This window comes from Candoia aspera, chromosome 1 (genome assembly GCF_035149785.1).
Source record: "Candoia aspera isolate rCanAsp1 chromosome 1, rCanAsp1.hap2, whole genome shotgun sequence".
NCBI classification, from domain to species: Eukaryota; Metazoa; Chordata; class Lepidosauria; order Squamata; family Boidae; genus Candoia; species Candoia aspera.
Genome location: NC_086153.1, coordinates 161,833,678 through 161,850,085, shown reverse-complemented (window position 1 = coordinate 161,850,085; position 16,408 = coordinate 161,833,678). Strand labels below are relative to the sequence as shown.

The 16,408-nt window shown below is 49.1% G+C and overlaps 1 protein-coding gene across 7 annotated transcripts in view; it reads right to left on the bottom strand.

Annotated features, from left to right (window-relative positions):
• TFAP2B (transcription factor AP-2 beta) overlaps positions 1 to 15,853 on the bottom strand; it is a 63,191-nt gene extending 47,338 nt beyond the window's left edge. For 6 of the 7 annotated variants that reach the window (XR_010068828.1, XM_063317064.1, XM_063317055.1 and 3 more), the window contains exons 1-4: positions 15,738 to 15,852; positions 14,341 to 14,477; positions 9,615 to 10,073; positions 1,633 to 1,693 (exon numbers count right to left, since the gene is read on the bottom strand). Coding sequence is in view for 6 of the 7 variants with exons in the window: in XM_063317064.1 (XP_063173134.1) it covers positions 1,633 to 1,693; positions 9,615 to 10,073; positions 14,341 to 14,421 (601 nt within the window). In the remaining variant the exon portion in view is untranslated. Of the gene's footprint in view, positions 1 to 1,632; positions 1,694 to 9,614; positions 10,074 to 14,340; positions 14,478 to 15,547 lie in introns of all 7 variants that reach the window. The other variant, XM_063317013.1, reaches the window with a different exon arrangement.
• Positions 15,854 to 16,408: the final 555 nt, after the last annotated feature.

The following is a 16,408-nucleotide window of genomic DNA, read 5'->3' as shown; positions in this document are numbered from 1 at the left end:
TGATTTCCAGATAGACTGGCGAGAAAAGTAGATGCCAAGTGAAGCCTGGGGAGGTCAATGGGATCGTGCGAGGGGGGGTCTGTCGCAGAGTGAGTCTCCTGCGTCTGGGCGGGCCTTGGGTCAGACTAAGCGCAGCCTGATCCCAAACCTCTGGGGCACCCAAGTCAGCCAGCGCAGCGCACAGACGCCCCGGGTACGAGGCAGGGCCAGTTCCTAATTCCACCCGAGGGCCCGAAGAGCGGCGAAAGCACTCGAACTGGCCCAAACCCCAGAGAGCTGCTTGATTTATTCTGCGGATCTCAATCCCAAACAAGCATTCTAGGTGAGGAAAGCGAGTCCCATTAATTCGGGTAAGGTTGTTGCTATTGGGGTAAATACAGAGATGACAAGGAAAGCAGCCAAGGCTGGAGAGGTTTCCCACTTCTTGGGGAGACCAGCTGAATTTCAGCGCGACTTTCTGCTGCTGCTGAAAGCTCCCTCCCTCCCTCGCTCGCTCGCTCGCTCGCTCAGGGAGGGGGCGTGTCTCTCCCCGAGCCTGTCAAAGAAATTCAAAACGAGAAGGAGGGGGCCTGAAGCAGCTGCAATACGCCCAAAATGAGTTATTGTAATTACATTTAATTAGTTTAATTAGTTAATTATTTTGCTTACAGCTGTACAAGAGATTGCAAACATTTGTTAAGATCACGTTCCCTCTACTAGTGTGGGGCAAAGCCGCACACTTACACTAAATCACGTTTGCCTGTGTAGACAAATGGAGCACGGGGATCCCCCTCTCCTGACTTTTTCCTCTGAACACAGTAACCTCATTCTGGCCCACAAGTACTGGGCAGCTAAAAAAATGTCCCCAAGGAGGACCAACGCCACATCCCCTGCTTGCTTACTTGGAGGAGGTTGTCCCACGCCCGCCTAGGACTGCAGCCTTCTGCTCTGGGGGTGGATCAGATCTCTTCTACCTAGATCTAGGTACGTGCACACAAGCCAGGGGTGGGAATCGCCAACATTCAAGAGAACAAGTGGCATTGAAATGCAAGGCAATATTTTCTGTGAGTGTGAGTGCTAAGAGTCCCCCACCCACCCCCCTTTAAAAAGAGGGGCTAAAAGACGTGGCAGCTTTTCATCCATCCTGGAAATCATGAGTCCCACCTAGAAGCAAGTTCCACTCATATCCACCCAACACTAAACATTGCTTGGAAAGAAGTTCCAGCAAAGCCAAGCACACCAGTCAGGAATCTGGTCTCTTGCTGATGATGCTGGGGCTAATTCCCAGGATCATGACCAAAGCGGAGAAGTTATTCCCTAGAACTAGAGAAAAAGGCTCCACCACAGGCAGTGAAGCTAGAGTCCCAGCCAATTGGCTGCTTCATTCATTACCTCTGATTGGGTCTCACAATTACTTCAAAATGCATACATTGCGATTATTGAATCAAATCAGGGCACAAGGACCTTCCTTTCTGGAATTTGTATAGCTTTCTCTCTATGCAAAACACACAAACCCATCCTTGGTGGTCTACTTGGGAGAAAGCTCCTCTGGAATGGGGTAGGAGGCTTACTTCCAAGCAGGCCTGAAATGATTCTGCAAAATGCCCACAAATACCCCAAAAAACTGTGCAACAGTTGAAAAGTTGCCCATACCTTTTTTGATGACCGACTGGTCCAGCAAGTTCATGCCGCTGTTATTAGCATCTTCTACTGCCTAAGGACAGAGGGGGAGAAAGAAGGGAAAAATCACTATTCAAATTTCCTAGCTCTTACCAAGAGCAAAGAGGTGCATAGAGCTGGACAAAGGCCCACACCATCTCAGATTCATTTAGGACCTGGAACCCCTGTTATTTTCAGGAAAAGCAATTAACTGGGGAAAGGGATATTTTTCCATATTAAAAAGATGTGAGAATGAAGCTTCCTTCAATTGGGGGATCTAGAGTAAAAAAAGGAAGTGCAAGACACAAGCCTGTTGTTTCTAACGTTTTAAGAGGCCAAGTAACCTATCAATGGTGCTCAGCCTTTATTCCCTGGAGCTTACAACTTTGGCTATGGTATCTGGGCAAGCCATGACACCTGCAACAAAACCTTTGTCAGGTGACAAGGAATGAGCAGTGGGTGCATGTTTGCTAGGCAGGAAAACTCTTGAATTTGTCTACTTCCCTTCTTAACTAGGTTTTATTGAAGTTCCCCTGCACTCAGCAGGGCTTGTCCCAAGAAAACAGGTACAGAGTTTCGCTCTGGGAGAAAGTAAACAAGGGAGGCTTCACATCTCTCTTTATAAGGATCAGTGGCCATGGCTTGCTATAGATTTATCGTGCAATTTATGCTGCCGAGTTTCTGATCGGTGTTGCTATAGATCGCTAGGTGGAAATGGCCTTAGACCTTGAAATCAACCACCTTAGGCTTTGGAATTAGGCAAATGTATGCAAAAGTTACTCAACCATCTCCAGTCCACCAACTCTAAGGATTACTGCCTGGGGGAGGGGCACCACCCCAAACACAGATCAGTGTTTGACATGATCAGTTGTTGGAGATCTTTTCATTTAAAGCAGAAAACTGATCAAATAAAATGGTATCCCAAGAGTTATTTCAGCATTTTGAGTTTATTTCCATGCTCCCTTTTATGGGACAGTTGACTTCAATGGCTTAGAGGAGGAGAGGGAGAGGGAGAGAAATTACAATGACATAGAAGGCAGTGCAAAGAAAACGAGGGGTGGCAGGTCTCAAATATACATTATGGCACTGAGCCACAGACGGCAGGAGTAAAGAGGTGACTTCAGCTTTTATTTATTTCAGAACAATCGGACTCCTGCCTTCTCTGGAGCGTGGGAGGGAGCAAAGAATAGATGGGATGGGAGTAGTAGCCAGTTGGCATAATTATCAGTCTCCCTGCAAGGGCAACGGTTGCTTTTGACACCAGAGGCTCATCGCCACCTTGAGGTCTGCTGTCAGTGACAAGGAGGCAAGAGGCCCTGAACTTTTGCAGAGAACTTGTATGTGCACATGATTCCTAATCAAACAGATTAGGGCTCCAAGGAGGCTTCATTTTAATATTGGCTTAGGTAGCCTGAGCTTATTTCCCAAAGGCTGATAAATTTGTATCTGGATCATACAATGCTAGAATGCAGATCAGAGGATGGTAAACTCTGATTCATCACTAGCCAGTAGGGATGGTGGGAGGCCAACACTTTTGGACATTGTGGGAGGAGACCCCTGTTAGTGAATGGTGGCAAAAAATCTGGAGTCTGACAGCACCTTTTCTGATTAACACATTTTATTAAACAGTATTAGCTTTAGTGAAATGCAGCTCACCAAAGCTAATGCCTTTTAATAGAATGCTTTCAAACGCTGAAGACCATCAGGTTGGGGAAGTGTCCGTTCTGTATTGGCAGATGCACCCTACACTCTCTTGGGAATAAATCCTATGGAGTAAGAGGCATTTGCCGCTAAGTAGTCAGCGATGGGACGGCACTGTTGATATCCTCCTGAATGATAATTATAGCCCCTTACATATAGCAACTCACAGTGGACAGAAGCATCTTGAAAGGAGCAGGGGAATCCCCCTACAATTAATTAAGCCCCACCCATTCCTATCAGGAGCATTTCTTGCTACATTTATATGAACTCAGTCAGCTTGAATCTGCTTCAGTTTATCAAGACAGACTTCTTGTTTCCTGTTCCATTAAATAATAGACAAGTTAGCCACTGTGGCTTAGTGATAAAGAAAAAAGAAATGGCCATAATTTCAGGTAAAATTAGAATATATCATTCCCCACTCCCTTGTACATGGCAAGAACATGATCTGGTCACACCCTTTCTCTTCTCCTGCTTCTCAGCCCAAGTTAAACATTGATTACATTCCCTTAGGTTTACATCAATTTAGGTTGCTGTCTTATGAAAGTTGTACGCTCTCTCACACTGCCCATTACATCAAAACTGGTTAATATATTTCAGATCAAGATGTTGTGTGAACCCAACCATGGTAGTTAATTCAGTGTGTCCTAGAAATTCAGAAATTGGGGTTGAGTAAACCACGGTTCAATTAACAATGAGTAAATGTCTTCTGTGGACACAGTCATGATTCAGGAGAGGACAGCTGAAATCCAGGGAATTAACTGTGCTCTTCCAAGGCATTTGGCTCATCCAGTTGCTCCAGAGCTTCAGAGAACACTAGAGAACCTTGAGCAGGACCCACAATCATTTCATGTGACAGTAGAGGAACAAGATTCAATATGTGACCGGCAAGTGAACAGACATCTATGAAGTCAACCCACTCCAGAGTTTTGGGGCTGAGTCACTCAGAGGCCAAGTGTGGTTCTGGGTACCCCAGTGTCCTAGACCAAGGCCTACATTTCTGACTCTTCTTTTGGATGGCAGCCTGCATTCCATTTCATTCAAGGTTTTCTGCATCACCCAGGTCAAGTCAGTTATAATTTGGTCCTCAACACATTGCCTTGGAAGTAGGCCTGACAATCGAACAGACCAGAAATCCATGCAGCCTTCCCCCAGCTCCATGCCACAGAAGTAGCCAAAGGCTCATCCCCACCATTTGGATATTTCACTGCCTTCTGAGAGGTTGCAGTCTTCGGGGCCACCTTTTACTTTGTGGCTTTCCTTGGTGGTGGCACACTGGCATGACATTGACTAATGCATTGTAAACCTGTGATTGATTTATTTATCAAATTTCTATAGCCGCCCATCTCACAGAACCACATCGTTTTGGGGGTTTGTGCGTGCCCCACACGGACTCCTAGCCTCAGCCGGAACACCACATCCCGCTCCCACCATTCAGCCGGGCACAGTGTGTTGGGTGAACCTCACCAGTAGTTCTTGCATTGCATCTGCAGAGCTACCTAGATCTGCCCACAGCAGCTTCTCAGCCTGAGCAGAAGCAGGGGCTTCCATAAAGTGATTAAAGTTGGTGATCTTGCTCCTTCCCCCTCCTCACTTTTATAGTTTCGGGTGAGCTTTTAAGAATACAAGAACAACTCCTTTGGGTCAACAGTCACATAGTGGCTGTTCAAAGATCCACAGCTCTCTAAACAAGGTCCCACGTTCTCCACAGAGAGGTTTACTCTATGCCAGGGGTGTATTGAGATGGTGGTGGGTTTTAAACTGCCCATGTCATATATTTGCGGCAGATTTTCTTCCGGGACAGAATGAAATGTTAATCTGCCAATTTGTCATTAATCTGGATTCACTACACTAACGTCACCCTTCTTGCGGAGGCGGGCGGATGAGCGGTGCTACTTCGGCCAAGAAGTTCCACACGACTTCCGCTCCTCTCCGACTCCCCTCTCCCCCACTCCGCAATGTGGCTGAGCTGTTGTAGTTAATGAGAAGAGTCTTGTCTGATTTTCTATCTAATTACGGCCGCCTGCTGGGTTTTTGTACAGGATATTCGCGCAGCATGCTGGCAGTTAATAGTCACAGAGAGAATCGTAAAGATTTAATTAGGACTGCGCGCAGAAACGTGGAAAGAAGCGTGCGCGCGCACGGATACCCACCCACCTACACAAACTCACACATACCCCTCAGACTTCTAATTGTTACGTTTCTTTGGTTGTAGGGATCACTTCCCCAACTCGGGGTCCTCCAGAGGCACTGGACTTCAGCTCCCAGAATACCTTGGGTCCCGCTGGTAGGGATGGTGGGAGCTGAGGTCCAAGAGGGCAGCGGATTGGGAAAGACTCGAATATTTCGCCCGCCACAAAACTTGCTCTCTTCAGCTCCTGTAAGGAGAGGCGGCAAGCGGAGAGAAGAGGCGAAGAATGAAATAAGGGTTGGAGCGGAGAAGAGGGGAGACCGCTAAAGACCTACCAGCAATTGAAGACGTTTCTCGCCAGTTGATTTAATAAAATCAGGGTGTAGGGGAGGGACTGAGCGTGAGGGTGGACATTCCCAGCCCATCGCCTTCCTCTTGAACGCTTGCTCCGAAGTCAGCACCCTCTACTGCCCAGGGATTCATTTTCTCGGCCATTTGCAAAAGTGGGGTTGCAACCTGATGCACGCTCGCCCGGGCCGAAGTCTCCTGGAGCTCCGTGGGAGACACGTGCACGGGGGCGCCCCATCCAGGGACTTCTGTCAGAGGGAATTCCTGGGGCTGCCCTTCCAGTCCCGAGGCTAAAGAGCGCCCGGCTGCAAATGAGTAGTTTGCTCGAGGCTCCATCCAATAGGACGCCGAACCGGTCTCTGAAGCTAGTTTGGCCCACAACCAGGGAAGCCGAAACAGACGCTTGGAAAACTTGCAACGCCCTCCACTTCGGAAGCAAGGCCCCAAAGCTGAGACTCTGACTTGGGAGTAAGCCTCCCCAGTTTCCCTTTCATCTTCTTCCAGGTAATAAAATTTGCAACGGAAGTGATAAGCGAAGCAAAACCAGTGCACGGACTGGGCTGTGGGATTGTGAACGGCGGCGTGTGCCTGAAAAAACTATCCAATATTTCTAATGGTAATCTCATCAGTTTTTACCTTAATCTCTCCCCTCCACAAACACACTCTCACGCAGACAGCACTCTGCATGAGTGTATATCATACCTGATATCATAGATAAGTCGACCATCACATTTTAATTGAAGACCGGGCAAAATTGCAACGAAGTCCCTGGCATACACACGTGTGTACACCATAACGCTCCCTAGACCAAGTTCTCCCATCTTTTATTTACAGAGGAGATTAAGAAATAAATACCAACCACCTGATATACGTTTGTTACATATGGGTGTGTATTCACTATGCGTATATTATAAGAGTCCAGTCCTATATCTGTTCAGAAATAAGTCCCACTGAACTTCGAAGTGAATTGTTTTCTTTGAAAGTTACAGGAATTCCATCTAATAACCGACAACTGTTACCCATTCATGAATTCCTGCCAACAGAATTTTGCGATTATTTATAAAGAATCCAACTCAGAATGGACAGCCCATGATGGTATCTATAGATGCAGCAAATTTAATCCGTTTTGCTAAGGCACCTGTCAGTCTCACGTCATAGTACTTATAGCACAATAAATGGAATGATGTCTTCAAGCCCATTACCACCAACATACACATTTTGCGTCGTCTAGAACAACTTAAAATCGGATCTCTTAAGAGGATAACGGAGTGTTTGGATAATCTTGTTCTCTGCTCTTTCAACGGTGTTTACCCTTCAACAGGCCAGCTGCAGTTATGCAAACCCAACTTCCACTGAACTGATTGGGAGAGATTCAAGTCTGTGATCTCAGTGAGGTTTAAAATGGGTTAACTTTTACTGAGATAATACAGTGACCTAGACGTATTTTTTGAGCTGATCCACAACTTAGAGAGCTTTTTGCTGCTACTTCTCACAGAAAACCTTAATTTCTAAAAAAAAAAAAGGAGTGCTTGACTGGGGTGGTGTGTGGAAGACCCAATGTTATTGACACAAGATCGCCCAATGTACCCCCTGCCCGTTTAGATTCCAGCTGCCCACAGGCCCCGTTGGACCACTCTCGGGGCATTCTCTCATGCCCTGCCACTTGACGGGCTGTCCACTAGGCACCTTTGGCTTGAAAGCAAGCGACTTGGAAGGCGATTCAGCTCTCTTTAGAGAGAACCTGTCCGGGGCTGGGCTGCCCGAAGACCCCGCTTCATGTTCAGAAGAACACATCCCTGGGCTGTCCGGGATGTGTAGTTCTCCTTAATTTCTTACTTGCCTGATTTCTTTTGGTCACAGTCAAATACATTCCCGTTCAGCCTACTTAACTGAAGGGGGACAAGATGCCTTTTCTTTCAGCTTTCCCCTCATTTTTTCCAGAAGCCAAAAAAGTCCTGTATTATAGTATAAAAGACATCCTGGGTTCTCCTTATCTACATTCAGATAAATTCTAAGTAAACAACGAATTGCCTTAGAAAGGCGAGAAGAATCGTTAGAAGGGGAAACAAGGCATCTTAACTTTATCTGGCAAACATCCTTGAAAATGTAACACATCGCAGGGCCTTCCCCTTTCTCTGCTTCTGCTCCTGAAGGTGATCTCTAAGTAGTCATATCGATTTTCTATGATAATTCCTGATAAGCAGTTTTTTGCCTACAAAGGTATCCTTGTAGGCAGAAATTTTGTAATACGTGTCTTTCAAAATTAAACTGCCTTTCTTTGTAAAGGCACACACCTAATCCAGGGAAGGTAAGGGGACAGTTGGTTACTGTAATCTCGACCACTGGCTAGAGCCCTCTGGGTAGGAGGTAAATCTATGGGCAAAGTGGAGAGTGGGGTTCCTTTGGATTAGAAAGCGGAAGGTCCTTTCCCGAGAAGGCCCTTTCTTCTGATCTTTTCTCCCATTCAGTCTGGCAGCCTGAAGAGGAAGCATCCTGTTTTGCCTAGTGGATGGTTACCCTGAAGGGAAAAAGCCAGGATCGGGCCTGTTAAATCGGAGGAGACTGCCTCAAGCAGTTGCACGCCAAAATCCTCGGACTGAGTCCAGAAAGGGTTGGTGGAAAATGCAAGCACAAAACCACCCAGATTGCGGGGAAACGCAAAACCGTAGTGACCCCCACACCACTTCCTAGCAGCGGAGCTGCAAAACATGTCCGTAAGCCCCTTTTCCCTCCATATTATTCGCTCCTCTCCTCTCCCCGCTCCAGCTTTCGCTTTGGAAGGTTATTTCCTTCCACACAGAGATTCCACCCCCTCCCCCAAGCAACGGGCATCCAAAGCCCGGGGATACTGATTCCAAGGCATTCAGCTGCCCGCCAACACCAAAGAGAGAGAGCCCGGTGTGCTCAGGATCCGGCTCCAAGGCCAGAAACCATCGGAGTTCAGTAGCTAAGAACGAGGCCACACAATATAGGCTGAAAACGACCTCCTTCCTCTCCCTCCCCAAAACAGACGCCTTGGTCAGGCTAATCTGTAAAGTGCTTTAGACTTGGCTGTCTAAATTGGAAAGGGGGGAAGCCAGGTTAAAATTGAGCCAGGCCCCCGGCGCTGTGAAGGACAGGGCTGAGACACAAAGTCCTGGGCTCTCCAAGCCGCCCCGTCCTGGAGCGCCTGGAATTTAAATCTTTCTGCCCAGCCTTTTTCTTCGAAGGCCCGCGGCTCTAGGCCAGCCTAGGTAGGTAGGGGAGAACGGTGTGTTGCGGACCAACAAGACTCCTCAGCTCCGGGAAGGGACGGGGAGTCGGAGTTGGAATCTCGCCGTTTCTTTCCACCTCCTCGAGAATCCAGAGCCCACCGGCTCGGTGCTCGCCCCGTCCTTGCCAGCCGCCTCCACTTGGAAGGGAGTTCCTTGGGGGCCGGGAAAATGTGGCAGGGCCAGGCCCTGTGCGGCTGGGCAGAAACCTCGCCGCCGCTGCCTGGGTCTGGTTCTGTGGAAAATCAGGGCTGCAGTTCCGAAGGAGCCCGTCGCGCTTCTGGCAACTGGCAGCACGGAGGCGGCGGAGTCACCTCTTGCCAAGGCCAGGCCTGCTCCGGGGCCTGGCGCGGCAAACTTGTGTGGAGCAGAAGAGTCCCTTAGGCCATTTCGCCGTGGCATCCAACCCAGCCTGCACTGGTATCACGGGGGCTTTCGAGCCCCAGAAGGCTCCCGGGTTGCACCATCAACTCTGCGGGGAAAGCAACCCGCCCCGACGGTTCCAGAGGCCGATCCCCTGCCGCTGCCGCCCTTCCGCGAGGACTTACCTGCACATCCTCCATGCCGGGGTGCCCGATGCCGTGAAGCGAAAGCGTGTCGCCCATGCCGGAGTCCAGGCCGTGGTGAGCCGAATGGAGAAGGACGTCTGGCCGCCGGACGGAGTGGTAGTCCCGCCGCGGGTCGAGGCCCGAGAGCTGCGGCAAAGAAGCCCGTGGCTGGGGCAGCAACGAGCCGGCCTCGGAACCCACCTCTTGCCGCTGCCGCTGGCCCCAGGGGTGCTGCTGGGGCTGGTGCAGCGGGTTCAGGGCGTAGGGGTCGTTGACGTGGGAGTAGGGGTCCTGGCTCTGGTGGTAAGGAAGAGGCTGGTAGGGCGGCGGGAAGTAGGGCGGCTGGAAGTCCGAGGAGGGGGTGTGAGAGAGCGGCGGGGCGCTGGAGTAAGGGCCTTGAGAGACCGAGCCCAGCTGGGACAGCCGGGAACTGTGGCTGGGGACTCCATCGTGCCGGTCCTGGAGGGAGCGGTTCAGGCCCCAGACAGAGATACAAACAAAGAGGCAGAGAGAAAGAGAGAGACGTTTTAAAAAGCCATTCCGTACTATAAAAAAACCACCCTGAAGTGCTTCTGTTCCTCCCAGTGTAAGGATGGTGATGGTAGTGGTGGTGGTCGCCATGTGCCACCATTCGAGCCACTGCAAATATTTCCCTGGGATTCATAGCCGTTTGTTTCTTATCTTTTGCCCATACATTCAGCTATAATTATAACAAATGTAAAGGGGAGGAACAGCTTTACTAAAGCCCAAAGCTCAGCTGGGATGATGATGATGATGATAAAATGGCTGATTTTTAAAAAGTTCGTCAAAAGGCTTTAATTGTGCCACCAAGGATGATTACGACAACTATAATAACAATATAATGCTGCCTGAGCAAACTGACAGCATACGAACAAATGTGAACCTATAGAACCATCTATTGCTTCAGAAAAAGCTTTACAACGTTAGAAGAAATCAGCAAAAGAGCCATCCACCGAGGTTTTGGATGGCAGGAATCTGACCTGGAAGGCTATAATTCTAAGGGCAGGAACAGAAGATATAAAGACCGCATTTACCAGAATATTTCTTGAAGAAACTCAATACCAAAGGAAAAAAACGAAGTGATCTGGTCCACGAACTAGACAAATGAGTCTGTTTCTGGTCCGAAATGAATTTATTGTTCTTGGTCTTTTTCCCCCCAAAATCACATTTGTCTCCGATAGAAAAAAAATTAAATGATTATAAAAAGAGGATGTGTGTGTGTGTATATACACATATATATACACGCACACACACATATACACACACACGGACACACACAGACACACACAATTATCTTTAACCACCTGAAAAAAATAATTAAAATGTCAATGAATATTCTTATAACATGGATATATACTATATCCGAAGCAAAGCACCCCCCCATCTACACCAGAAAATGTAGCTTCTTTCCTTAACAGCAATAACTCTTTCCTCCCCTGAAAAAGTTTCCCCTCACTGATCCCCCCCTCCTTCCCAGTTCAAACGAAGAGCGCACAATGCAAAATGGAGAAGCAGCTGCAAGCTTCTTCCAATTATTGTGCTAAATTACCAAGCCAAAGGCGTTGGCGGGGGGGGGGGGGGGGAGGCAGAGAGAGAGAGAGAGAAGGAATGAGAGAGGGTGTAGAAACAGGGCAATTTTAAATCACAACACGGACCCAACTCACCATAGCGGAGTAGGTGTGGACTAACATCTGGAAATTTGTTTAAAAAATCTTGAAACAGGTAAAAATAAAATAGCAGTAGAATAATCCTACTACTAATAAATTAATACTAATAATATTAGTAACAAGGAGAGGGGCTGTATCAAGAAAATCTGCAAAGGACCTTGGTGCACCCAGGAGAACAGCTGGAGGTATTTCCGAGTCTATCCATCAAAACCAAAATTTGGAGGAAAATATGTACAGCGAGAGTCTACGATCTACGCGGAGCGTCCTCGCGTTGGCCCCCCCTCCCCGCCAGTCGCGCTTCCAAAGGCAATCCTCTTCAACCCAAGGCAAGCTTCAGACTGCTCCAGTGCCCCTTTCTCCTTTCCCTTCCCTACGCCGCCTCATAATAATTGATATTCATGACTATTAATATTACACGACTACTTTAAAGGGAGAATGCAAGACCAAATGGAGCGTGAAGGCTTTGCAGGCAGCTCGAGAGCTCCCCTCGTATTGTAAATGACGTTCATTCAGTGGAGAATTACTAGATGTAATCAGACGAGGGGGCTGGCGGAGGCAGAGTTGGGGGAGAGCGAGAGGGAAGGGACAGAAAGTTGAGCGGGCAAGAGGCAGAACTTCTATTAATTTGAGCAGGGGAAGACGTGTAAACGAGGCACTACTGATCTGGAGCAAGGAAGTGATCTGGAGCAACGCTAGAGGCAAAAGAAGGGAGGGAGAAAATCATATTTCCCTTCTTCCCCCCACTTTTTTTTTTTACATTTAATTATACATTCCAAATACGGAAGAAAATCGACTGCCCTCGGTGCTTTTGTTCTGATTTTTAAAGCAAATAAGAGCTTCTCCAATCCTGTCATTGTTTTAACATTTAAAGGCAGCCAAGGCGATTTGTTTACAGAAGCAATCAAGCTTTTAAAAAAGAAAGAAAGAAAGAAAGAAAACTCGAACGAACCCTGCTATAGATTGCCGCTGTTCCGCAAGGGCGACAGAAAGCGCTGTTCCGCCGGCCGGCGTACCTGAGCGAGTGGGCGCCCGCGCAAGATACACTCACTTCACCTCTGGCAGCTGCTGTGCCAAAAAGGCGCCCAGCAGTCACCTAGACAGAACAGGTATGCAACGATTCTAAAGGAAAAACAAATTTATAGTTCTCTGGCAAAGCCAGAGGCGACAGAACACCTTTCTGATAGCCCTTTCAGTTAAAGTTCAACCGAACTGTTTCCTAAACGCGTTCTCGGTCGGCAGAGCAGAGCAAAACCGAGCCCCGAATCAGTTTCAGGAGAAACGTGGCTGCCTGGGTTCCTAAAAATCAACATTACCACTATTTTACCTTACATTTCTAAGCATGGGCCAATTGATGTATGCATGGAAATCGGAAGGATTCCCTACGTGTGGGTGGGTGGGTGAATTTACACGCGCGGGCACACACATACACACACCTGCCTTAAGAGCAAATTTATTGCACAATTAGAAAACCCTAAAATGAACAGTTTTAGAGGCCTCCCGTTATTTCGGTCCCCTTTCTAGCATTTGCAAGGATCTTTTGATCCATCCAAAGTCAGTTCCACGCTATTCAGGGCAAGTTGAGCAAAGGAAACACCTCGGCGGCGCACTTGGAAACATTCTGTAGCCGGACTGGAGGACCCATAATTGAGAGGCAGAATCTTTACCTTGCACTCTCGCCTTCCCCCCAGTAGGACGCAGCTTACTTTGAACCTTGTATTTCAGGGAGTCGTTGGGAAGGGGACACGGGCGGGGGCGGGGAGAGAGAACCAGAGAGCGGTTGGGAGGGAGAGAAGTCTGCAGTGGGGAAGCGGGACAGAACTGAGCCCCTTTGCCGGCGCTCCGTTGATCCTTGCCCTGGTGGGCGCTTTTGAAAATCTGAAGACCTGCCGTGGGGCTGCAAGACAGCTACGCGAGTGCCACAGCCTAGCTCGTTGGAGGAAGGCGAGGCGAGAAAGTCCCGTTCTCCCGCAGGTTTAAGCTTTTAAACACTAACTGCTTCCGGGCAAGCCGGCGCTGGGCTTTGGGTTCATTCAGAAGGGAACGGCCAACTTAGCCGGCCGGAGGAGACTCGAATCCCCCTGCTGCCCCGCGTGCGATGCTTTCTCCAAGGGCGCCAGCCGATCGCCCAGCAGAAGGGAGAGGGGTGGGGAAAAAACCCGAAACTACCCACCACCGGCGCCCAAACGAGAGAAATCTCTCCCCTTTCAGCGCCCCGGAACAGGCATTCCAAGGAAGGCGACGGGACCTAAGTGCTCAGGGCAAATGGCTTTAGTTCTGGGAAGACCAAGTGGAACTCGGCGATAAAACTTGCCCGGTTTGGAGAAAGCCGGATGGCGCCTGGTAAATGAGAGGAACGGTTCGAGATAACAGAGCCGAGGTGGGAAGCAAGAGAGCCGACTGTCCGGCTCCTGGGCGCGGAAGATGCCTCGAAAGGAAAGGGGAAAGAGCCCAGATCACAGTGAGGACTCTTCTGGCGGGCAGGGGTCTCCGGGGCACGTCTGGGCTTGTGCCTTTCCGCCCTAATTCGCGCTGCCTCACAAAGAAAAGCGAGCCGACCAAAGCAAGCCCCTCCGGTTCCGCAGGAGGCTGCCTTTATATGAAAATGCGCCGAAAAGGAAGGCTGCGGTCTAATCGAATTCCGGTGGATCTAAAGCGAGCGCGGCGTGGCAGGCAATCCCTCCTTTCCCTCCCAGCCGAGTGCAGCGCGCCTGCCTCTTTCATTTCTTGATGAGAGGGAGAAGGAAACGAAAGAAAAAATGAGAAAAGTTCCTCTCTGGATCTAAGGCGGTGGTTAAGGAAGCCTCCGAAATCCTTGCCTGCCTGCCTGCCTCACTCCGCCCCGGTTCCCTTTCCCCAGCGCGAGGCAGGCAGGCAGGCAGGCAGGCAACTGCGCCAGGGCTCCTGGAGTCGAGCGCCGGGCTGGTCTCGGACCCCGCTCTGGTCTGCCTTCCTGAGATCTCCACGCCTGCCTGGGGACTCTTGCCCGGGTCTTTAAATCTTCTTTGCCCCGCCAAGGTGCCTCTTCTCTCCATACTGACCTCGTAGATGTCTTCATATTTCACATTTTCCACCAGTTTCCAGAGCATGATGGCGGGCTGTCCTCTAGGAGGTGAGTGCATTCATGTGAAGAGCAGATGTCTGGATTCTCAGGACTTCTCTGTCTGTAATGATCCATCTATAATTGGAAATGGGGGACAGACACCAAATCCGACGTTCCTCTCCCATCGCAACTTATATCTGTTGTCTGAAACAATAGGCTGGAGAAGGAAGCCTCAGACAGAGAGGAAAAATCATTCCCATCTGTGGAGTTTATATAGAACACATAGACATATTGAACACACATAGATTATGCATATAATTACTCACCCACCCTGGATACATCCACGACTATATGTTCATACACACGCGCGCGCACACAGGCAAGTACGAAAAAGAGAGTTGGAGAGATTTCTGCAGGTAAACATCCCAATTCGGTGCGTGTGTCTGCACACACATACATACATGTAGGGATATAAACAGGCGTGGATCTTAACTTTCTGACTACAGGGAGCGTGTACTTCTACAGATCGATTTGTTTATGCAGGATACCTAGGCACTATCTCAAACAGTTTAAAGGGATAACTTCGTACGTCTGTAATACACATAGGTATTTTATATATGTGAAATTTACAGCTAAAAGCTCACATACAGCCACACATGCACATACAACACCCACACAATTATGCGTGATGTAAATGAGAATTTTCCCCCTTTCTTGGTGGGTTGGGAGAGAAATATAGAGTTTTATACATTCTGATTCACTGACAAATGCAGAGACATGGGGTAGCAATGGTTTTAGAAGCTAAAACGTTGCATAAGTTTACAACCCATGTGCTTTAATTTCAATCATTTCAGACAATTTTCTCTCTTTCCTCGGTTGAAAACCAAAGTCTAGGACCATCCTACTCTGGCCATATTGAATCGAGGAGCACTACTTTCAAAGACCCTCTCGGGAAACGGTTTTTCTTTGTTTTATTTTGTTTCGACACTTGCCTGGTCTTTTGAGCGGATGTTTAACGAACTGCACATTTTAAAAGGAGCCCCATCTCAGCGAGACAAGCTGGCAAGCTTTCACCCTTGCGGAGGGAAAAAACGACCCTTGGCTGGGTGCGCAAACAGGCCTTTCCCGCTCGGATTTCAGGTACTTTTCGAAAGGTCTGCGAATTTCTCGGCGCCTCCAAAGTGACTTGGGAGGAGAATAGCTACCTTAAAGCGCACTCTTCTAGATGTCTTTACACGAGGGGGCAAGCCATCGATTTTTCGCCTTCTAGGAAGGGGACAGGGTGAGCTGCTCAGCGAAGGGTCCAGATGTCCTTGCCCACCCCAATAACAGTGAAAAATCCAACTTTTTTCTCTCCCTCTCCCCCCTCCCGGTGCCCGTAACCTCGGAAGGCACCTTTCCAGCAGGAGCTGTCGGAAAGGGCAGGAGGAGGGAGCAGGTCAGACGCTCCGGCAGCCAGCAGGTAGCTGGAATAAGAGGAGCAAGGCAGGTTGGCCTTTGCACGGAAGTGATGAAAGCTGGGAAGAGGGAGCCGTGGCAGCAAAGCTGGTCTTATAAGCGGCTCTGGGCGGGAGGCGGAGTGGGAGGTAGAAGAGGCGGCGGCGTTAGGACGGGAGCGGCGCAACGCTGAACACACCGTTCTCAGCTTTGGGAAAAGAGAGAGGACAGCAGAAACGATTTCAGGCTCCCAAGCAGAGCACATTCGTTGGTGAGGGGCGGGGGGGGAAGGAGAGAACGCCCGCACACCCTCTTTTCTTTTCTCTCTCTCTCACACACACGGAAGGACGCGCGCACTCTCCTACTCCTTCCAAAGCTGGCACTATTAAAATAGGTTAAAATCTTCACCCCGAGATTCAAGTCTGGGTTCGGGGCGCTTCAACTCCTATTTACTCGGGAGGCAGTTCTGCTGCTTTCAGTGGGGGCTTACTCCCAAGTAAATGTGACTCCCTCCTTGGCACCCGGAACGGACTCCCCAGTTTTCAAGCTAAGGGTCTCGACCTTGCCACTGGTCAGAGAACTCATTGCAAAACGATTCGTGGACCCTTTGTCCTTCCACTCAACCTGCC